General features: G+C 43.3%; 1 protein-coding gene across 3 annotated transcripts in view; it reads left to right on the top strand.

Annotated features, from left to right (window-relative positions):
• The window catches only part of RPTOR (regulatory associated protein of MTOR complex 1), a 525,720-nt gene extending 506,378 nt beyond the window's left edge, over window positions 1-19,342 (top strand). For all 3 annotated transcript variants that reach the window (XM_054976818.1, XM_054976816.1, XM_054976815.1), the window contains 4 exons: window positions 396-482; window positions 14,127-14,243; window positions 15,243-15,372; window positions 16,992-19,342. In XM_054976818.1, the coding sequence (XP_054832793.1) occupies window positions 396-482; window positions 14,127-14,243; window positions 15,243-15,372; window positions 16,992-17,060 (403 nt within the window). In that variant the 3' untranslated portion in view covers window positions 17,061-19,342. The remainder of the gene's footprint in view (window positions 1-395; window positions 483-14,126; window positions 14,244-15,242; window positions 15,373-16,991) is intronic.
• Window positions 19,343-23,874: the final 4,532 nt, after the last annotated feature.

Here is a 23,874-nt window from a genome sequence, read left to right as displayed (position 1 = left end):
CTCCTTCAGTTGAAAAAAGCCTAATGTCACTGCATGGATTTCCCCCTCCCTTCTGAAATTCAGAAATTATGACATTTACTGAAGTCAACACTAAAGTAACCGCTTTAAATCTTTTCATGCAAAAAGGAGATTCCCCCCCCCCCATTTTCTCAAGCTGTTATTTCCTCTCATATCATATCTGGCCAGCAGCAGACCAGAGTACCTGCTGAAAAGTGTAGTTGCGAGATGGGGTGCCTATATGTCGTCTCCATCTTCGATTTCAAAGGCCTGCAGTTGTACTTAAATGGGAAACTAGTCCCAGCAGGCAGCTGGTTTCCCTTGGATGATTGCAGAGCCGGTCCTGGGTGTTTCTCAGCCGTGTCTCACGAAGCTTCCTCCCTCTCCCCCTCTTCTAGCCGCGTGATGACCTATCGAGAGCACACAGCCTGGGTGGTGAAGGCATATTTGCAGAAACATCTGGAAGGCAACATCATGAGTGTCAGGTAAAAAAAAGGAAAGGAACAAGGGTCTCTGAATATGCATGCGACATTTTCCTGTCAAAACATTATTTTGCACTCTCTTGTTTAAAAATCCAGCTCTGGTATTTAAACAGCAACGAGGTTTCAGCTTCTCACTTTGGCATTTCTGCTCTTCAATTAACTTCTGCTCCGAAGCTTCCGGGGGGTGTCTGGGGGAGGTGGGAGAGGAAATGAGTAACCTCGTTCCTAAGAGCAAACGGTTTTAAAACTTCGGGCAGGACAAACAATTTGAACCTCCCCAAATTAAAGAGTCTGCTGGTGATCGATCGCATTTTAAAATGTGGGCCATTCAGACAAAAAGCGGAGGGAGGCACTGTGGTTTAGGTCAGAGCGTTATTATTTGTGTTACCCAGAGAAGTAGAAGGCTCACACAGATAACATTTTGCCCCATGCACTGCTGTCTGTCTGACACAAATGGGAATGCACAGGGGTCATTTCATAGAAAAAGAGCTGGAGGGATTCATTAGCATAACTCATTAGTATATGCCACGCCTCTTGCCATCACCGAAGTGTGTCATTAGTATAACTGATTTGCATATGGCACACCTCCTGACGTCACCTATTCTGGCTGTTTTGGACCCAAGCCTGCCCATTCAGGGCCGAAATTGGGCCCAAAATAACAAAAAGGGGCAGGAAATGGCTGAAAAGGGGCCCAAAATGGTCAGGATCAGGCCGCTGCTGAGTGGGAGAGGGATCCACCACTCGTCAGAGGCCCAATCCAGGCCATTTCGGCCCCAATCCAGGCCAAAATGGGCCCCAAACGGCTGAGGGACAGGTGGGCGGGGCCACCTGCCATGTGACCTCTTTGGGGAACTGCTGGAACTGCGTTCCTGTGCGTTCCCCCTCGAAATGAGCCCTGGGAGTACACAATATGATCATATTTCTTCATGACTTTAGGTTGGGCCTGTGGGACAGGTCATCAAAGAATATCCACTCCTTTTCTTGCAGTGGCCTGCTGCTTCTTCAGGGCGCTGAATCCCTTGTTTGGAAACCCCTGAGGGTACAGTGTTCTAAGCTTAATTAGGAAAACCTTCTTAATGGATGTGGCGTAAAAGGGAGGAGATGAAGCAAGACTTGCTAGGGAGGGACCAGATGCTGAAATTTTTTTTTTAAAAAAGAGTGAGGGTTGGTGGGATTTCATTGCCTTTCTTGGCTTATTGCTATGCAGGATTATTTCTTCTTCTAGCAATTTTCTGTGCATAAATCCATTTCTCATGCTTTGTAAATATGGTGTGGGAGCACTGTGTTTGTTTATTGTCCCATTCAAAGGACAGCAGAATATAATTTACTGCTGGTAAGCCGCAGTTTGTTTTGAGAGAAGCTCTGCCTGGTATATAGAATTGAAAGAAAATGTAGTTCTTTGAAATGCAACACTTTCTCCCCGCTGGGGATGGGCAGCAAATGTTATGATTTTTATTTTTCCTGGAAGGGGGTTGAAGTGGTTCAATATGTCAGATGAGCAGCTTTTTCCTGTATTACTTTTATATTCCTCATACCATTTCTCCATGATTTATTCTTAGCAAACCTCGCTGTCATTATCTAACGGGCTCATAGATCACTTCTCTCTGGCATGTCTTCCTGACAATTCTACTCGCCAGATCCCTGAAACAAACCAGGATCTTACATGAAATATACTTTGGCCTCCATCCATGTTTGGAACCCCATATCATTTCAGCTGCATACAGTTTGGTTCTTTTTTTTCTTCAGAAGGAATTGCCCAGCAATTGTAGATAAGCTCACAATCTGAAGTCACATGATCAGCCATCTTATTGACGCTAAGCCGGTCTGGGTCTGGTCCATTCCTGGATGGGGGGGTCACTTAAAACTTTGTGAATGCCATCTTGAGCTCCCTGGAGGAATGTTGAGATATACAAGTACAGTCCTATTCAGAGTTACACCTTTCCAAGTCCACGGACCTCAATGGATTTAGAAGGGTGTAACTTTGCTTTCGTCTTCATTCATTCTTCTGTGCAGTCCCACATTGGGACTACTGTGTATGCTCAAGTCAGTCATTTGGAAGTTTCTCTTGCTTCTTTAAAGCTGCTTTATGTGCTGCTTCTCTCCGAGCACATAGGAGCCCATTTCCCCATCTGAACAGTCACATGCTGTGAGAGAGGAGTATATATACAACCTGTGTTTCTGTAGTGGGTTTTCCAAATATGATCTGTTTGCAACAGCAGACAGTACCAAACCTTTTGCTCCATGGCAGGAAGCGATTCACAGTCTGTAGGGGATACCTTCCAATGCGTTTGGACAGGCCCTCTTTTTCATGCATTCCATCCTATCCCTATCCTAGTCATAGTGATCTGTTAGATCTTTACTTTAATGATACTGCTCATGCAGCCTATTCAGCTCTGAGCAGTGCCAGCAGTGTTAGATCAAGAGGGATAATACCAAACTGTGTTCTCATAGCCCCTTTTTGACCAAGACAAATTTGGTTTCCAAAACTTCTCAGGCTGTCCAAACAGAACTATATCACTCTCCCTCAGGTACCGGATGTGATTCACTGGGGTGTGGTACTTCACCACAACCCGTTGAAGCCACATCTCACAGCATGGTGGCTCTACCCTCAACCTTAGCTGTTTCTGAACAAGTTCAAAGGGTCTTGATGAGTACCAGAAGACGCTCAAGATGTAAGAGCTAGGGCACCAAGTGGATGCTCTTTATAGCATAGGCCATGGCAAAGGGTCCTGACCCTCATCACTGCCCTTTGAACCTTATCTTAGAGTATTTGTGTGAGTTACTAGTGGGTGGCTTAGCCACTTCCTCACTCAAAGTACATTTGGCAGCATTTCTGCATCTCATGTTCAAATAGAGGTAAATTGGGTTTTTTTCTCACTGCTTCCTAAAGGAGATGCTCAATTTGCACCCTCCAGTGACTCTTGTCGTCCCACAGTGGTCTCTGTCCTTGGCGCCATCCCATCCCATGTTGCTACCTTTCGAGCCAGTGGCTACCTGCTCGCTTGACGTTCTCACACTGAAAGTTGCCTTCCTTGTGGCTATCACAACAGCCAGGTGAGTTCGTGAATTAGCTGCTCTGCAGGCAGATCCTCCCTCTTGGCCATTTTGGGCCTGTTTCATCCTGGATTGGGGCTGAAACAGCCCAGATCGGGCCTCTGACGGGTGGTAGATCACTCTCCCACTCTGCAGCGGCCCGATCCTGACCATTTTGGGCCCTTTTCCAGCCATTTTCAGTCCCCTTTTTGCCATTTTGGGCCCAATTTTGGCCCTGACCATTTAGGCAGGAAAACGGGCTTCTACATGCTTGGAAAGGAACAACCCCTCATGGCATTTTAAAGAAGTGAGAGAAACTTTTCCAAGTGGCTGGCCTCTGCATGTGCAGTCCCCATGTGTGCCTGCACAGAAGAACTTGATGAACAAAGGTTACAGGTAAGTGCAACCCTGTTTAGAATTGCCCTGTAATTTTATTAAATAAATAACAGTTGAGGATGGTAGCCTGCTATAACCGAGCAGCCTGAGCATCACCTAGTGGGAGTAACATGCCTTTGTAACATTTACCTGGCTAGATTACACCCTCTTTTCCTGATTCCATCAGAATATATGAAATACGGTTGATTCTTTCTAGGCACGTATCCAGGCCCCCTCACTGGTTCTGATCAAGGATAGGTGACATAATTTAGGACTTCAGCATTATACTTCTCATTAGCTGATAAATGTTTGTCCTGAAACGTTAACATTAAGGACCCACAGAACATGCACTGCCACCCTTTGGGAATAACGCTATGAATAGTGATCTTTGTTCATTTCAAAGGTCAGTAAAAGCTTTGCAAAGAGATTTATGTACCAAGAAGTGAAGTGGAGAATAACTGTGGATAAATGTCTAATCTCGGCACTTCTCCTTATGGCAAAAGCAGCACTCTGAAGGTCAGTTCTAACCTCAGAGTCTTGAATTGTCTGGGATGGGGCACTGCAGATACTGGCTTCCACTTGGTTCTTTGTTGTCATTGTTAAGGGATGTCTCCTACTCCGCTTTGTATGTAGCGCTTGTTCTGCTGGAACAGAAAAGAACTTTGAAGAAACAGAAGCAGCTGCAACAAGGAAAGTGTACATAAGCCAAAGTTGCTCTCAAGTACTCTTTCCCTTCACGTGTCTCAAGATGGTTAGAACAGTTCCAAGAATAGCATCCTTCTGAGACTGAGCAAGTTACTCCTAATTATAATGGTTCTGCTAAAGAAATTCTTAACAGTAGGCGGATTTTTTTTGTTTCAGCCAGAATTTAAGACACAACACTGCTGCAGTTAGAATTTAGATTGGTAAATAGCAACTCTACCTCATATAGATTAATTCTTTTGAGAAGTTTGTTGTGCTTCATCAAATACTTCAGGCAGATTTTATGAACTGCACAAGAAGGCTTTCTGAATTAGAGTTCCCCTCACCAATTGCACTGGTGACTAGAGGTGGGCACGGACCAGGAGAATCCCACAGACTGTCGGACCATGGTTTGTCGATTTTCATGGACCACAGACCACGAACTTTTCAGACCAGCCTGGTTTGCGGACCAGTTCATTGGTCCCTGGCCCATCACTTCCAGCAGCCCTGGCTCCACCCCTTCACACCCAGAGAGCCCAAACTCGCAGAGAATCTTCAGCAACTTCTCCTCCAACCACCCTTCAAGTTTGGCCAAGATTGCATTTTGAACGTCCGAGTTATAGCCACAAAGTGACCACCCCTGGGAAACTTCCAGTAGATACTAGGAGTCGCAAATGCCAATTGTCTTGCATTGGCTGGCAACACCAAAAAGTTGCAGTGAGGCAAAATCAAACAGAAAAAGGTGTGGGAAGAGCCCCCTCACTCACCACACAGACACCTTCCCAGCCGTTGCCTTGGGTATTAATTCTTGCTCCTTGCTCGCATAAAGAAGAATGGGAGCTCTCTGCTTGGTAGGCAGAGCTGCCTATCAAGGGTTTGAGGGCTATGATTGGCTACAGAACGTACACGCCTCTGATGCAGAATGGAAGCTCTCCACTTGGCAGACAGAGCTGCCCATCAAGGTTTTAAGGGCTTCAAAAGGTCTGTGGATGTTCCCTCCATTGCCTAGGGAATTGATAGATCAGCACCAGGATGTCTAGACTCACAGCCCAACAGACGGGGCCAAACGGACCAAAATTCGTGAAAATGCGAGTCCCACAAATCGCATGTTCACGAACCATGAACCAGGATGGACAATGACAAAATTAGGTCCATTTTCCGGACTGTGCCAGCCTCTTCTGGTGACCTTTTCAGTAATGAAATAAATAGTAATATGTAGTATTTTCATAGCACATCCAGTATGTGCTGTTAAATTTTCTCCTTGAAATTTGGCCTGCATTGTTGCTGCATGCTTGCTTCAGCCACTAAATTTGGCAAGCATTTGTAACATTCATTAGTACAGTGACAGAAATTAGTGCTTCCATTGTGTAGCAGTGGCTCTCAAACTTCAGCAACCCAGGTCTCCTGTTTTTATTTAAATTCATTTACAGATCTCCAAGGCCTCCCTCTCAGCGGCATCTGACATGCCTCAGACAGCCCCTTTTCAAAGACTCATGGCAAGCTATGCGTGCCTTATGGAGGCCTCCATTCTGTAGTATCCTCAAAATAATACAGTAAGAAAAGTATCAGTTATACTTTAAAGGAGCTAAACTACAGGATTTGCATTGTCTGTACATAGTTTACAAGTCAGGTCTCAGATGGTAGACACAATTCAAAAGGGCCTAGCCTTAGTTCTAATCAGTCTGAACACTTGATTGGGACTTTGGACCAGAGAGAGCAAGAAACTTCCTTATTGTGACGTTCCTCAGTCACCGGGGTCATTGGCTGTCCTTCTGCCATGGCATTGCTGCCTTGTATGGGTCCCTGGGTGTGGGCCTAGTACCCAGACCACTTTGTCAGATCGCTGTGTGTGCAAGTCTCCAAGGAGGGCATCCTCCTTTGGCAGCATCAGAAATGGCATGAGAGATGCCAGGGCAGCTTCCCCTATAAGCTTTTCTCCCACCTGAGAGGTTGCCCCTTTCCCCAGGAACAGACCTCCATTCTCCTCCCCCAGCCAGGGGGTTCTGCCCTCCTTATGTCGATCCCTCCTAAATTATTGCCTTCCCCCCCCCCCCACATCCCAGGGCTCTGCCAGTTTGGTGTAGTGGTTAAGAGTGCGGGACTCTAATCTGGACAACTTGGTTTGATTCCCCCGTCCTCCACGTGAAGCCAGCTGGGTGACCTTGGGTCAATCACAGCTTCTAGGAGCTCTCTCAGCCCCACCCACCTCAAAGGGGGTTTATTGTTGTGGGGATAATAATAGCACACTTTGTAAACCGCTCTGAGTGGGCATTAAGTTGTCCTAAAGGGCACTATATAAATTTATTATTATTATTATTATTATTATTATTATTATTATTATTATTATTATTATGCCAAGCCCAAAACCTGAGCCACCTGCAGCCATACTGTCCTTCCCCAGGGCTGTTCCCCTGGCCATCTGGGGCTTGTGCCTTGGGCCTGCCCTTTGCCCTTCCCTAGGCCATAGCCTTCCTGGCCTGGGGACAGTGGCGAGCCAGTCAAGCTGGCCACTTCTTTACTGCCACTGAGTACTGCAGCGGGAATCCTCACTGCAGTGGTCAGGAGAGAGCAGCTGGCCCCAGCAATGCAGCTCTTTGCAGCGGCCCTCACAATGGCCTTCCCAGCGGGTTTGACCGGGCTTTCCCCGACTTGATGGACCTGGCAGCCCTCACAGCAGCCTTCCCAACAGGTTCAGCTGACCTCTTCCTCAGCTTGATGGACCCAGTGCTGGTCTCAGGTGCCTATTTTCCCTGAGGATTCAGGAGTTCTGGGTGAGTGCCATTGGCCGGTAGGAGGGGCTGCTGCAGGCAGTCTGGGCTGTGCCACAGCGCCAGCTCTGGACACTGATTGGATAATTATTTCTAACCAGAGGCTGGCTAATTAGGTATGGAAGGATCTGGAAGAAGTTTGAAAGCTGATCACAGAAAAAGACCAGCATCACACAAAATCTGAACTTCCAATCCAGATGGTATTCAATGGAAAACTGCTGTTGGACTATTATTGTCTGTGGACACAGAGCGACATCTCTGGTGAAAGCCTTTGCACTGGAAAATATAGTGGAAGCTTTAAACATTTTTGTTTGTTTTACTATTTATATTTCATGTATGCTGTTAGTTTACCATAATACTTTGAACTGTTTCAACCTAAATGAGTCGAGCGATCATTTTTCAGTAGTAGTTGGATACTTCCCTGCTCCTCTTTTTTCTTTATCCATTGGTGCTACCCGTGGTTAGTTAGCCAATAATGAGCAATGGTGGCTGAAAAGGCCTATGAAGGATGATGCCATATTTCTGACAGCTAAAAACTCCGAGTGACCATTGGAGAGCATTGTTTGTCTCTGTGGTTCTTCCTTTCATAGCATCCAGTGTTGACCTTTGGGATTTGTAGTACAGCAGTATGTGAGCCAGCTTCCGTTCTGTACATATAGCTTCTTTTGGAATTAGATCGGAGCGCGTACTCCTTTTCAGCCAGTGTTTAAGCAGGAGAGCTATGTGCTCTCAGCCTTCAGATAACGATCTATTCGCTTATCCCAGCTTTTGCTGATTGTACACAGAAATCAAATATTAGCTATTTAGTTTTTATTGCTATGGTTTCATAGTCTCTCCTTTGAGTACAACCCTGGAGCCTTCTACCTGTACATCTGCAAAAATAAATTTAATAAATGTTGCCTCCATTTGTTTATAAATCTTATTTTAATTTGCTGACAGTTACTTGGCATCTAGGAACTCCTGCTTAGACTTGGGGGGGGGGTCCTCACAGAGCCTTTGTTACTACAACTACTACTACTACTATGATAACGACTATTACTACTACTATTTTTACAAAGGGCCTCAAACACTACGTGATGTACTATTAAAAAAGAACAAACCCTGCCCGCATCCTTACCATTATAGAAAGAGAATACTATTGGAAAATTGGAAGGAGAGGCGGAGGGAATTCCAGAGAATAGAGGCAGCAGGAGTGAAGAAACAGAGGCATGAAGGAGAAGTAACCAAAGTTTTAAAAGAGAAGACTGTTAGCAGAATGATAGCAAAAAACAAAGAGAGAAAATATAAGAAAATATAGCTAAGAAGCCAAAGAGTTAGTAAAGTTTAAAAACAGAAAGCAAAAATGCATGTGGATTGAATGAGAACAAATCAAAGGACTGTAGCAGAGAAAAAATTAGAGTAAAATGATATACAGAAAAAAAACCTGAATGGGCAGCAGAACAGAAGAGCAACAAGGCAGGACATTAGGAAGAAATCAGAGGAAAGAAAGGTAAAGTTGCAGATCTTTGACACAAATTAAAAATGTTAAGAGGGTGAATAATAGGATCAAGAGGAAAGGCAGAAAAGAGAGCAAAACAGATCCCTTTAGAACATGGAATTGAGAGGCAGAAAAAATTTGAATTACCGTTAATAGAGTAAAATAGCCCTCAGGAATACAAGGATGAGTCCAAGAAAATATGTCAACCAAAACCCATAGACTGTAACACAGAGAGAAAAAGTGATGTTGAGTAAAGAGGAACAGAAAACTGACCATGTGATTTAGCAAGTAGCAGATTGTTAGAAGTGTAAGAAAGAGCCAAATCAGTGGAATAACTGGATTTTTTAAAAAAAAAAAATTGAAAGGGATGTAACAGTTATTTAGAAGTAAATTGAAACACCGATTAAGGGAGGTCAAGAACTTTTTAAGTTGATGGAAACAGCAAAATAGGACATCTATTGAAGAAGGAAAAATATTGAGAAGCTTACTTCAGAATAGGGAGACATAACAGATTTATAGTAAGAAAAGTAGATATCCTGAAAAGTTAAAATATGCAGTAAAAGAGCAGTAGGAAAGGGGTTTTAATAAGGAGAATCAAGCACACAAGTAGAAAATGAGAAATCACAAAGCAAAATCGGAAAAACAAACAAGAGTATAAGAAAAAAATTGTGAAGAAGAAAAGATCAGTTCATGGAGAGAGTTAGAAGAAGAAGAAAGAAGCATGAGTAGAAGAAGCATTATCTACAAGAGCCTGAACAGAGAGGACAGGAAGGAATGACTATATGGAAGAAAACGGGGCAGAAACGATTGAGAGAAAAACTTAGAATAGAAGCTAAGAGGAGAATAAAATTAGATGATGAAGCCATATTTATTTAAAAACGTGAAAAATCCATTTCACAGGAGGAGGGTAAAGAAAAGTGAAATACTAGAGAAAATGCTCAGACTTTAAGATAAAAGAATCACTGGGAGATCCACAGAGGAAAATATAATATGACAAAAGATTATCGAGCAAGGTGGATGCAGATTCATGAAAATGGAAAAGTTGAAAAAAATTGAAGTGATGGAGCATTTGCTGAGAAGGTATATTGGCAGCTATACCAAGAGGACCGTAAGGCAGAAGGACAGCTAATAAATGTTTTAAATAAATAAAAAATGTTAAAATATCTAAGAAAACAGCTGTAAAAGAAGATGGAAGAAAAAGAGAAAACGAAATATGTAACAGCAAGCCAGAAAGAAAATTGATAGGGAAAAAAGGTATCTTTTTTTTAAAAAAGAATTTTATTGAAAAGTTTTTCCAGGTTAATAAAAGGCATCAAAGGAAAAAAAGAAAAAGAAATAGAAATTAGGAATAAGTACCAATTTTCTCTGTGAAAAGATGTATATATATTCAGTAATATGATAGAAAAAACATATTGATAGAAACTCAAAAAATGTGTACAAACAAGAAGGGGAACACAGTGGCATATAGCAGTAGCATCACGAGTGTCTGGAACTTTAATAGTAGAAGAGCTAGAGAATCTAAGTGATTACATGGGACATGGATTAGGGCAGGAAGAAGAACAGCTAAAATAGTCCGGGTCTGAGAAAGTATTCTCGGCTAATAGTACAAGCATAGCACTGAAAGCAGACCAAAGTGTCCATGGAAAGGCCATGGTCTAAATAACAAAATTGGAAACCAAGGACATGAAAGGGGGGAAACACACACACGCACCCTCATAGCAGTCCCGTTGGAAATGGATTCAATAAGCTCTTTCACTTCTGCAACTCGGAAAAAGTAAAAATGCCCTAGAACAGCCACAGCCTTAGGAGGCTATTAATGCTAACACTGGTGAAGAGGAAGGCAGTGGTGCTAAAATACCTCCGGTCTTTGCCAAAATCCTTTTTCCTATACAAAAGCCAATGGCTGCAGTATATTGAAATCAAAACTACAACTGTATAGGTGATTATTGTTACAACCCCAGTTGAAGCATTTTCCCTGACTTTCTTCTCCCTTCCTAAAAGGGGGATGATATGGTATGAAAAGGATCCAGGGGTTCTTTTCCTGTTCCTCTTTGGGCCCTTGAAGGGCCATCCTTTGTGGCTGTAGTCACTCAGGGCCCTGTCCTGCCATCTCAATACCAGATGAAACCAGCAGAGGAGCTGGGAAACAGCCACATGGAATGCTAATGTCTTGAGCCGTTGCAGCCTTTCTCTCGGCATTCAGCCTGGGTCTCCAAAACTCTTAACTGAAGCACAAAGTACTTGATAGACTCTGTGTACTCTGGGTTCTTGGCACCTTGAAGGATACATAGCTTTAACTACAGGGCTAAAGATTTTCCATTACCTTCTGGTATATTTGAATATTGGCTTTTACATTATTTTGTTGACATTCAAGGCTTTTGAATGGAGTTACTGCTTCATTTTTTCTTCATTTTTTTTTTTCAAATTCCATTTATGGTCATTCTCCCTAAAGTGCAAGTCAGTCTCAAGTTGAAATTGCCCTAAATTTAATGTCTTGACAATGAGATTTGGAGCTTTTTGTAATTATGATATCAATCGATTTGATGGTTTTCTTCTCCCAAGCACATTCACAAACCCATCATAAGATATTGATGCAAATATGTGCTTGATTTGTACAAAAAGACACCAAAGCTCAAGCCAGGCCTTTCCCTCAGGGTTGCTGATTTCCTTCAGATAAAGATTCCTCCTGAACTTACACACACACAAACACAATATATTTGGGTTCCCCTCCGATTCAAAAGAACTCACACAATAAGTTTAATTAGAACAGGTATGCTGCTGCTATCCTCCAGCAGCACCGTGCCTGGTGCTCTGAGAGCCAAGCTACAAGTGATGCCTTACACAGGTTGGACACTTGTCAGCTTCCCTCAAGTTTTGATGGGAAATGTAGGCGTCCTGGTTTTACAGCTTGGCTCTCCATTACAGCTGCAAGACCAGGATGCCTACGTTTCCCATCAAAACTTGAGGGAAGCTGACAAGTGTCCAACCTGTGTCAGGCGTCACTTGTAGCTTGGCTCTCAGACCCCAGAATTTTATAGCTGCCCTGCGTACTGTATGAGCCTTACTGCTCTGCATGGACAGCTTGTGGTCTCTAAATGGTGAGGGAAGGGAGCGCCGCACACTTCAGAGGCTCTTTCTTTGTTATTCAAGCATCCCTGGCTGCTGCTGAAAAGTGATGACCAAGTTAAGCCCTAGTGATTCCTAACACAAATTATGCTCTGCTTTTGCAACAAGGCTGTTCCGTGTCCAGTTCTCATAATAAATAGGCAAGACTGGAGAGGTGAAAAGATCCAGGAAGTTGTGTAAGAAAGAGCAGTATAAGTTTAGTTGTGGAGTTACCTAACTTTCCCAAGGTAGGAGGAAATGCATTTCTCAGATGCGGCTTTTGACTGTTTGAAGTACCCATGGTTGCATTTTCCAGCCAGCTGTTGTAATGCACACTGAGTAGGGAATGAATAGTGCATGGACTTGATAGGCTGGACAGATGAAGGTTTTTACACTCAATTGAGCGACCACAATTAATTATGTAAAGCCAGTATGTTTCCATGTAATTCCATCTTGCTGTTTCTAATTTCATTCATTTTACAAGATCTGGGAATTTGTGGAATTTAAGAATAGGAAATGGTAGGTTGGAGCAAAGGCAAGCGGATTTCCAGAATTTATTTATTTATTCAGTTTTTAATACCGCTTCTCTTCAGTTAAGATTTTGAATCGTGGGGGGGTGCAGACAGGGATCAAGAATCCAGAATTTCTGACTCCTGGAAGACCTATGTCATTCCAGAATCTTAGCAAATGCTGTTTTCAAGTCTTTATCAGCAACCATGAGGAACAAAAACCTGTGTGCACAATTACCGCATTATGTACTAGTTGTCCAGATCAAAAAGACCCAAGAAGGCACCCTGCTAGTCATAAATACTAGTCTATTTATATCCCACGTTTCTGCAACAAGGTAACACTCAAGTAGAGATGGGCACGAACCGAAATACAAACCAAAGTTAGGCACGAACTGGGCCGGTTTGTGGTTCATGAACTTGCGGTTCGTCAGAGCCCATTTCTGACGAACCACCACAAACTTTAGGCTGATTCATTTGGTTCATTTTTTGGTTCATCACTGCAGATAGCGTGGCGCTGATCAATCTGTTTCCTAGTAAATAGGGGATGAACTTCCTGCAGACCTTCTACTGACCCTGAAATGGCCTTCTGTTGGCCCAGAAGTGACAATTTGCTGACCTGGATGTGACATTTTTATGAACCAAATGAACTGGTTCACAAACCGGGGCAGGTTTGTGAAAGTTCGTGGTTCGTGAAATGTGACGAACCACGAACCACACAGTTCGGTTTTTTTCCAGTTCATGCCCATCTCTACACTCAAAACAAGATAATTTCCACTGACTAGGATTTGTTACACATCTTCTTCCATCTTTCTCACTCTAGTTATTCTGTTGTATTATTTTAGTTAGTTTCTTTTTGCATTCGAAATTATAGCAGGAGGTTGTTTAAGAACAACAATGTTCTTCAGTTCCTTTATAAAGTTCCTTTATAAAGTTTTATTTTGTAGTAATGATCATTAAGAGGCCAGTACCTTTACTAAGAAATGCATCGTTTGTCCAATTGTAGTACCAGGAATGGACATGCTATATCCCTAAACTGTTTAAAGTTTAAGAGGCCCCATGACATTTGCAAAAATGGTGTGATATTCTAACAGTTGTATTTAGTTGTTGTATTTTAATTTAGAGGCCACTTATAATATGAGACCCTAAACTGTAATTTACTTCAATTGTACATAATCTGGCTCTACCTAGAACCAAGGTTTCAACTTTGTCTCCCTCAAAAATGCAACACCTTGATTGTGTGGGAAGTGGTGAAGGTTAGTTTCATAAGGTATTAATCCAGGTGGTAGTCTGAGGGCCAAAAAGTTCATTTTATCAGCTGTGATCTTAGTTACATGCTCATATCACCATAGTTAAAGACCTTCATGTGGAAAAAATCTGTCAAAGACCAGCCAGTCTGGAATCAGTTCTCTGGCACAGATCACATGGATCAATATTGTTCAAGTCACCCAGCAAGTCAGGTTGTACCAAGACAAACTGATGTTTACTGCTGGAGGATCTAGTGCTGAGCAAATGCTGCCTGAAACAGATTGCAATAGTTAGGAAAGACTGATGACAGAAGATAATAGAGCGGGCTTTGCTGGTAAATTGACCATTGGCACAGCACTTCCTTGGTTGGGGTAGGGATCCAGTTCTGGAACAATAAATCTTGCTTACCATATTGGAGCTTGTAAGTAATCTTCCAATGTTTGTTCTTTGGCAGCGTCAATGGAGATGTCCGTTTCTTTGACCCCAGAATGCCAGAATCAGTGAAGGTCCTTCAGATAGTGAAAGGCCTGACAGCTCTCGATATTCACCCACAAGCCAACCTGTTTGCATGGTAAGTATCAATTTGACCCTGCTGAATATCCCCTCCTCCCTCTTCAAGGGCACAGGGAGAAGAATCTGATTGTTTCAACCATTTTCATTTCTTTTCCTTGACATAATTAGAGCAGCTTCTTTCCCATCTTTCCAGTTGAGGTATTTTAACCCTTGCATGCTTCCTTGAACTCTGAGCACCTGGGATTTGGGGTGTGGTTGGTCACCATATTTAAACATGTTGGCTTTCTTTGCTGAGAGCAGCAACGGCACAAGTGAATTACAGTCCTGCTGTTCAACTTCACCAGTTTGGTGACTGGGATTTTCACTCAAGAAGATTGTCCCATGGTTGTCTTCTCCCTGCCTTTTTTTCTTTCTCCCTCACCCTTTCCTTGATCTCAAATAGGGCACGTAAATCTTTTGCTGTTAGTCTGTTGATGGGCGGGACTGTGCTGAAGAATTTATTCATGTATTGGATGCTGTTAGACATTGCCAAGCATAACCCAGGCAGGTCAGAAAATATAAAGATAAATACATGTATAACAATAAAATTGCAGTTTGGATGTTACCAAGGCATGCATGTCAGATTTGCCATCTCCATGAGGGGCCACAGCTGGTGCAGCAGCCTGTGCTAGTAAAAAGCCAACCACTGCTGTCACTTGCTTATTTGGAGACAAAGACAAACTCACCCAAGCCATAAGCCTGATCTCTAAGGGGAGCCCTATCCAGGACAAATTGTCGAATCCGCAACGCTTTCATTCTGTCTGTATTGCGTTTCAGTTTGTTCATCCTTTTCCAGTCTTTCGCCACTACCAGATACTGGTTTAGCACTTATGCCTACTTGAGTTTCAGGGATTTAAAAACAAATCTGTTTGCTAATACAAGCATCTTGCTTGGAACCTTTTCTCCTGGTGTTTGAATACCTGTGTCCATAGCCGATATAATAGTAACACTGCCTGTCAGTTTCAGCAGCGACATTGTAGCATCATTGGTTTGCTGTGTTCTCTCTTCTCTCTTGCAGCGGCTCTATGAATCAATTTACAGCAATCTACAATGGGAATGGTGAACTGATCAACAATATCAAGTACTATGATGGATTTATGGGGCAGAGAGTGGGTGCCATCAGCTGCTTAGCTTTCCATCCACACTGGGTCAGTCTCCTTTCTCAGCATAGAATATTTCTGCCATTTGGTTAGAAAACAAGTGTCAAAATGAGTGCTAGTAAAGCTGACCTGAGGCTATCCTATGTGTTTTCCTTTTTCAAAACCTGCAAATTCAGTAATCAGGAAAGCTCAAATTAAGTCACAGAATGGTTTTAGTGACTGGCCTCATTTGCAAACTCTTGCAAGTTCTAGTAGAAGTCTGTGTGTTTACTTTGATGAGGTTGGTAGAATTTAGAATTTTCCAGTAGATGTTAGTCTGGGGGGGATGCCTGGGGAATAGGGCATAGTAGATATGTTGACTGTGAATATAGGTGGATTCCCTATAAACAAAATAATTTGGCAAGAGTACTAAGAAAAAACATTTTTTAATACTGCATAAAATGCTTCAGAGTTAATTTGTCTCTATAGAGGGAAAACCTAATAGATAAGAGATTGTGGTTATAATGCAACAAGAAGGAATACAGAAGTCCCTCCTTAATCACTGGAAACTTCCTATCAGCCTCTTTGACAGCCTGCTTCATACGTTAGGTATGATAACCAGCATATCAGCATGGGAGCCGCTTCTCATGCTTTAGTGACATCTGTGTTCTGTAACCTTGAGTGTATGTGGGAGATAACATGGTTCATTGCCATACCAGCCTTACCCTTCCTGGCTCCAGAGCCACATATATCAGATTTGTTTGTTTTTTTAAAGACACAGAATTTAAATTCTAAACTATTTGTATATTCCATTCTACCAGTTTGGGGACTGGATAGTATATTTCTCTGAATTGCAACCATGCCAATCTCCAGATTCCCAGCCTTCATACATAGATGCACATGTATTTGCGCTTCCATTTCCAACTAGCGTTTTTAACCCGAATTGGGCCAATTTGGAAAGATTCGGGGTTCCCGAATCGGTCCCAGCATTGCTGAGCCGATTCAGGAATCCCAAAGCAAAGCTTCCCAAAGCGATTTGTATGGCTTGCCGCTTCGGGATTGGGGTTATCCCAAATTGTTTTCCCGCTTCGAGTAAACCTTAAGCGGGAAACCCAAATATTTTTCGGGTGCACACCCCATTGAACTGCCAAGCCTAGTTACATTGGTAGTGGTATAGAGCATCATGGGTGCATGTGTATCTGTCAGTCTGTTGATCTAGTTGAGCATTAAACAGGCAGCAGCATGCACACTTCAGAATGAGAAGCTGGGTGTTTATTCTGCATAATGAGCTTTTCTTTAAAAATGAAAGCAAAATGCTGTAGCTTTGTTCATATATTTCAGCATAGCAAGATCGAGCATGGTGGTGCTATTCCTCCGCTGGTAACCTCATGTGCTATCCCCATCAAAAATAGGCACAATATCTACGTGTGTAAAAATTATGGAGGGGGGGCATTGTAGCCAGAGTGTGCTTTGTCCCATACCCCTTCTATGTGCTTTTGCCCTGTACTCCTTATGCCATGTGTACAGAGCTACTGTCTAACAAAGATGCCTTCTGGCACTCTTTCTGGGGTTCTTAATTGACATTTGTGTGCACTAGGATGGGGGGCTGCTGTCATTGAGAATATGCCTACTCAATGCTTTCTGTCCAGTGTAAAGTACATAGTACTTTTCCCCCCTCTTCTCTGCAGCCCCACCTAGCAGTTGGAAGCAACGACTACTACATCTCGGTGTACTCAGTGGAGAAGCGCATCAGATAACAGTGTGTGGCTGCAGTGTCAGAACGGGACATCTTCTGGCAGGCGGGACCATGTCTCCCTCATGTTGTACATAGCGAAACTATCAACTTGAATGTTTAGTGTTGGCTGCTGCTGCTGTGCGACCCCTGTGACTTGGACACTTTTTTCTCCTGATTTTAGCTACTGATGATTTTTTTTTTGGCACTGAGGGGAGGGAGAGAAACCAACATCTGTCTTTCATCACAGCAAGAGCCTCCAGGAGCTACAGAAAAGGAACAATTTGTACTTTGAGTAGGATCAACCTTCACCACATGGCTGCTTCTCTGCTTATTTGACAACATGGCTCCTGTGAACTCATTGAGGCGGTTTCTGCCTGGAAGATGGGTGGGGTTTTCTTTAAAACAAGAATGAATTCAGAACTTATTTACCGTTCCACAAAGTAAACCTAGAACCTCTGTGGCTGCTACCTATCTCGTGCCAAGTGCTAGCCCTGGCAGTCATATGCCGGTAGGCTTCCTGGTTTTGGATAGCCTGTGATTCTTTCTACTCTTATGTGTGACCGGCCACCTTTTCTAGCATTCATAGTCCCACTGGAAATAGAGGGAAATAGCGGGAATCCTAGGGAAGAGGAAATCTCAGTGCTGCAGAAAATATGGCAGGGTTGGCTACTGCTATGGGAGGGGAAAGCAGACATGTACCCTCGCTTCTTTGATGTCCATTGGGAAACCAGTGTGATGCATTTTTAGTTGCAACAGTGCATGAGACAGGAGAGGAGATCTTACCCTCTTACGTCCGCTCCATCCTTATGTTGCTGTAGCCATCCTCTGCTCCTTTTGCCCAGAGCAAAAAACCCCCACAAGCACAAGAAACAGCCTGCTGCCTCTGCATAGACAGCAGGAGTTCGCTGATCATTGTACCACTGCCTTAAACCTCCCCTACTCTCCCTTGAATGTTTTCCTTTTGCAGAAGTGCTATTATTCAGCTTCGGAATGGATGCAGATACTTGCACACAAATACAGATCAGGCCTGTGCCGGGTGTCCCTCTCTCTTCCTCTCCGGGCATTTGAACCAAGGCTGTACACAGGGGCAGCTGTACATGCTCGTCCCTCCCCACCCCCCGTATATGTGCTTGCATGCCTGTATGCTGACTGCAAGATAGTTACTGCTATTCCTCTCTCTAGAGAATGCCAGTTCCATCTCACACACCATCCCTAATCCCATATAATAACAATTCCAATCCCTTCAGAAGCCCAAGGGAAGATAACCCCAAGAAAAGAACTGCATGAGTAGCATAGAGCACAAAGACAAGTGACCAGCGCCACCATGGAAAGTGTGCAGCTGTCAAGGCTGTGGCTGTAATACCAATTGTCTACAAAGCTGTGGGGAGACGTGGAAATTTAGTCTTACCAATAATGTTGTTGATTAGGATAGCATTAAGAGTAGAGAACAATCCTGTTAATCTTTCATTATAGATGCCAGCTTTGCTGTGCCATGCAGAAAACATCTGGCTCTCCCAAACAAAGCCTGCCCTATGTATGTTTTTTGTACGCTGCCAGCCAGGTATGCAGAATGTTGGTGAGAGACCAAGGAAGATTTATTGTCTAGCTAAAAACCTTCTTTGTGACCCACCAAAATTAAATTATGGGAATAAACAGGAGGTGGTGTGACACACCAGGGTGCTGACCCTAGTGTCAGTTGTGTGGGACATGCAGTCTCTCGTCACCATTGCCATGCCTGTCCTCCGTAAGTGGCAATGAACTCAGGGAAGGACAGAAAGATGATGGATTTTGCTAATGAGCATCAAGCCAGATTCTGGGATCCATGTATAACTGACTTAACCAACACAGGTTTTAAAAGAATGGAAATAGGATTTATTTTATTTTATTTTTATTTTGGGATCCTGCCTCCAGTGTGTTTCTTTCCAGAACAAGATCCCCTGTGCTTCCTCTCAGCTTGTGCAGCCAAAACTACGGTTGTGGTATTTTTTTTTTTTAAAAGAAAGACTTATGCCAGACGGTCAGCTTTCATCAAGCGAGCGTGTGTATGTGGGCTGTGCTTTTTCACAGGTCTGATGTGGAGCTCCAATCATGAAGTTGAACCAAGTCTCCAGAATGCATCCTACCTACACAGTTCACTTCTATTTATTTCCTCCCCCCCCCCCGCAAAAAAGAAAATTAAAAGGAAAACTACATAAATTTAATAATTAAACTGCCACAAGATTGTAATGTGAGAGTAAAACAATTAATGAAAAAAAATGGTTAATAAAATATAAATGCCGAAACCACCTCTGGTGACAGTAGCCTCATTTTAGTTGATGGGTGAGGCAGCTCGGACTAGCAGGTAACAAAATAGGAAACCTACTCAAGACTTGGAGCTCAGTTGCCTAGGCCATTCAAATTTCTCTGAGGTATCGCAGTTTTTGTAGCCTAAGATACAAGTTACAGTAATATAATTCGTAATATGCCTGTCCATCCTCATTTCTCAAGGCTCAGTGGATTTAGACCTATATGGAACTGAAATGGTAAAATGTGGCTATAAGCATAGTTGTGTGTGAAGTGCTGTCAAGTCTCAGCCAACTCATGGTGACCCCCCCCCCATAGGGTTTTCAAGGCAAGAGGAAAATAGAGGTCGTTTGGTTTCCCTGCCTCTGCATAGTGACCCTGGACTTTCTTAGTGTCTCCCCTACATAAAAGTACGAATCCAGGCTGACCCTGCTTAACCCCCAAGATCTGACAAGATGGGGCTAGACTGAGCCGTCCAGGTCAGGGCTAAGTATAGTTACTCAGATATAAAATTATCACTGAGTTCAATGGGATGTAATAGTAACATTGATTAAACCTGTATCCTGCAACTCAGTCTTCTCAAGCCGCCTGCAGTGGAGGGTCTCCCTCGCTCTGTCCCTTGAAAGCATACACAAATTTGCATAGCCCTGCCTGGAGCAAGGGGAGGCGTGACCTAACCTGTTTGGATGCTTTCCCCCACTGAAAAAGAAACCTTCAGGTAAGTCCAATGTTTTATTAAACCTGTATCCTGCAACTCAGTCTTCTGAAGCCACCTATAGCATAATAAAAACCACATTGGCATCTGTTTAAAAACCATGTTTATATGGCCTGTATTGACGAGTTCATGTTCCAACTTCATCTCAGAAAAGTCATTCCCAGTTAGTCCTGGCCTTATGCATGCAACCAAACTGCTTGCTTGGATTTCCAATATTTATAGAGATGCATAGCTAAATTTAACTAATCTGCAGTCTAGACACTCAAGTTAGCATTCAAGACATTCTAGTTGGCATTCTAGGAAGCATAGTGTAGAGCAATAAAATCAATATGAGGAGACATCTAATGAGCAATTGAATCGGCATTGTGTGACCGTAGAGTTACCAGTCCCCACTGGGGGCGGGGGATCCCCCACTCCCACCCTCTGCCCCTCACCCCTGTTTACCTGGCCAGCAGGGGAGGAAGGTGGGGGAATGCACCTCCTGAGGTGCACTGCTGGGCAGCACGGGGCACTCCCATGCTTCACAGTAGGCTGATTTGGGCCCCAGATGGGCTGAATTGGGTCCGTTTGGGAGTGAAATTGGCCCACTGCAAAGTGTGGGAGCACTCCAGGGCCCTGCATGCTGCCCCGGCAGCGCTCCCATTCTCTGCAGCAGGCTGATTCCAGGCTTGATTCAGCCCGCTGCAGAGCGCAGGAGCACTCCCAGGGGCAACATGCCTGCACAATGACATCACTTCCTGGCTTGTCTTATAGCTTCAGTCACTTAAAAGGGGGCCTTTCCAGTAGATGAAGATTGATGGACTCTAAAAAAGAGTTCTTCAAAGTTGCCATTGGTCTGGCAAGGCACTGTACAAATTCCTTGGAAATAGGACAGAGCTGAATGTAGGTGTAGCAGGATGGAAATACTTGTGTACAAACTCTGTGAAACAGTCATAATATAGGACAAAGGCCTAATGTGTCTGTCTCGCTTGTCTGAAACTGCTTAAGATTAATTGACATAGTACTTCGTTATGTCTTTGTGGAAGTGGTTACCATAGGAACTGTAAATGAGCTCTGTCTGTAGCGTTTATTCCAATCAATTGCGATGACTGTACTAAATTACCATTTATTTTAAAGAATAAGCCTTCCTAGCAATTTGCATCTGTTGGGTAATGGGTTTGCTGTTCAGGATGACAATGGCATTGTGTTGTTGAATAACTTGTGGCTGTTACCCTAAATCTGTGGATTAGATCTCAATGATAATCTGCCAACAGAAAGTACCTCCTCTAGAAAAATGGTACTTCCCTGCCTTTCTCACACCCACTGCAGTGCTACTCCTGGAGAACAGAGGAACCCACTTCTCAGGGTGAATCAGGGCCCTGCTGTGGGAGGGAGAATCAGCAAGTATCGCTTCACCCTTCCTATTAGCATAAATTACCATCTGGTACCAAACCATGTAAGATATTTAATGAATGATTTTAGATTGTGAAGGCCTATGGCCACATACAATAAATTCACATCCATCCATGTAGGATATTATTCTTAACAAGTAATGGGTACAGTGACCACGTGTGTTCAAAGTCCAATACATGTTAACATTATGAGTGACCATCCTTATATTAATAATTGTGGACCCATATTTCTGCCAGTGCTCCCCCCGTCGTGGCCCATAAATCTTTATCCAGTCTTCTCATACCTCTTGGACATGAGCTCCGTCTCACTGATACAGAAATATACCCATACGTGAATTCCTTCTTTTTAACCCAGCAGGTCTATACCAAAGGAGTCTTAGGGGAAATGAAAACGCTCAGTGCTTTAGATGATGTGCTGATAAACACTGCAACGTTAACAGCTGGCTGATTTTGCTTGTGGAGCTATTGGGCATTCAGCATGCATATCGTCTACCCACCAAAAACCAGCTTGTTCTGGGGGGAAATGTTGATTGACTAATCCGATCTTTTGGAGCCAGCTGCAAGCTTCTGTAGTGTATAGGAGAGAGATGGGGCCGGGACTCGACGGCTTGGAGGTAGCCCATGTTCTGACCTCCTATCTTCGGCTCAATCCTGGGAACGTACTACAGCTTTGTAGTGTCTGTCAGATCAAGTCTTAAGAAAGGCGAGGGCCATACTGCTGCTTTTCAAGAAGCACTTAAATAAAGATAAGGATTCTACTATTTTCACAGCTGAGAAAATGTGTTGAGTAAGACAATCCCCCACATCTGGTAGTGGGCCAAAGTTTAGAACACCAGCTGATAAACCAGGACTTAATCCTCTACTCTGCCACAGACTCTCTATATAACCTCAATTGAGTTGCTCTAAACTTGGGTCACACATCTATGAAATGGAGGATTATCCCAATGGCTGATTCTCAGATACACTGTCCATTTGGACTAGATAGATATTTATTTTCTAGGTTTTTAATATCACAGCATAATGTATTTCAGACTTGTTCTGTTGCAGGCTTAAGGAGCAACCAAGATTTGTTCTGTGCTCTAAGCTTAATGCATACTAATTCCTGAAGTCCAGTGAATTTCTGACTGTATGGTATACTACGGTTTATGAGTAGGAGAATGCTTGAACACTGTTTTCCAGAAAGTTTCTGAGGTTAAACGCAATTCTCCCAGTGGTAGGTGCCAGCTTAAGAGGGAATTCTCTCTGCATGTGAATAATGTTTTAGACCATCTTTTTACAGCCCCTCATATCCTATTTGCTCTCCTGCCTTCCCCTCCCCCTCCTTAAACAATGTCCACATTCTTCAAAAGAGAACAAATACCAATTTTTAAAGTCAGTTCCCTCATGTTGAAAACACTGCCTGACAGCAAGGCCAGATCTACACTGCACAAACCTGTGGCACCGTTGACATTAGATATATGCAGATAATAACTACAGTACACTTATAGACCACTTCTGTAGACGGAGCCACACCCTTTCCGGATCACCTCACCTGCATGCACTTCTCTTGTGTTTTAAGCATTAGAAATGGGCTGGTTATTAAAAAGAAAGTTGGGATCCTCTCAAATGTTGCCATTAAGATTGTGAGCGGTGTCAACCTTGACATTATATCCTCGAGAAAATTGCTACTGAATTTTTTTAGCCCACCGGGAGGTTTTGCCTGAAGAGGCAGCATCACACTGCACCATGAGAATCCACAGGAGCTTGAGCGAGATCTTTGCATGAGGGAAATGAGCTGTATAATATATTCCACATGCACAAGCTGTTCTGTGCAGCTAAATGTTCTCCGGCACAATTCATACTGCCCAATAACATATCCGCAAGCATGGAGGTGTGCCAGCCTTCCCCCTGCCCCTCTACTGCAGCCATTGTTCCTTTCTAAAAGCAGGGAGTTTGGGTTTGGTTAAACACGACTGAACAAATTTAAGGAAGATTTGCAAAAATACATGAACAAGACCTTTGAGCGCCAGGGTGGTTGTTATGTTTCATTATCTCTGTACAAATGATATTCTGAGTGTATTTAAACACAACCTTAAAATAAAAAGACAACGTATTCTTTGGAAAATCTTCAGTAATCTGTCGCCTGAACTGAAAGAGGCAATGACCATGAATTCAGCACTCTGATTTTAAAATCCATGTTTGAATCTGTGAGTAATCCAGCTGGGATTAATTATTCTGGTTAACTAAATCTGTTTAACATCCCAGCCAAGAGAGGAGCCCAGAAGCAGTCTGCCTGCTGAGGGACGGGTAAGCCATATAATCCAGCTGCCGCCAGCTGCTGCCTGGTACCTCATCAGTGGGACTCAGCCATTCTTTGCTTTAGCAAGCCCCTGAATCAGCAGGGGTTTTTTTCTGGATCGGGTTTGCACCCTCCTCCTTCCCAGAGTCCCTGAGATAAAGCCTGAATT

Source organism: Eublepharis macularius, chromosome 4 (genome assembly GCF_028583425.1).
Source record: "Eublepharis macularius isolate TG4126 chromosome 4, MPM_Emac_v1.0, whole genome shotgun sequence".
Taxonomy (NCBI): Eukaryota; Metazoa; Chordata; class Lepidosauria; order Squamata; family Eublepharidae; genus Eublepharis; species Eublepharis macularius.
Note: the sequence above shows the minus strand (reverse complement) of the source record. Positions and strands in the feature narration are given on the sequence as shown.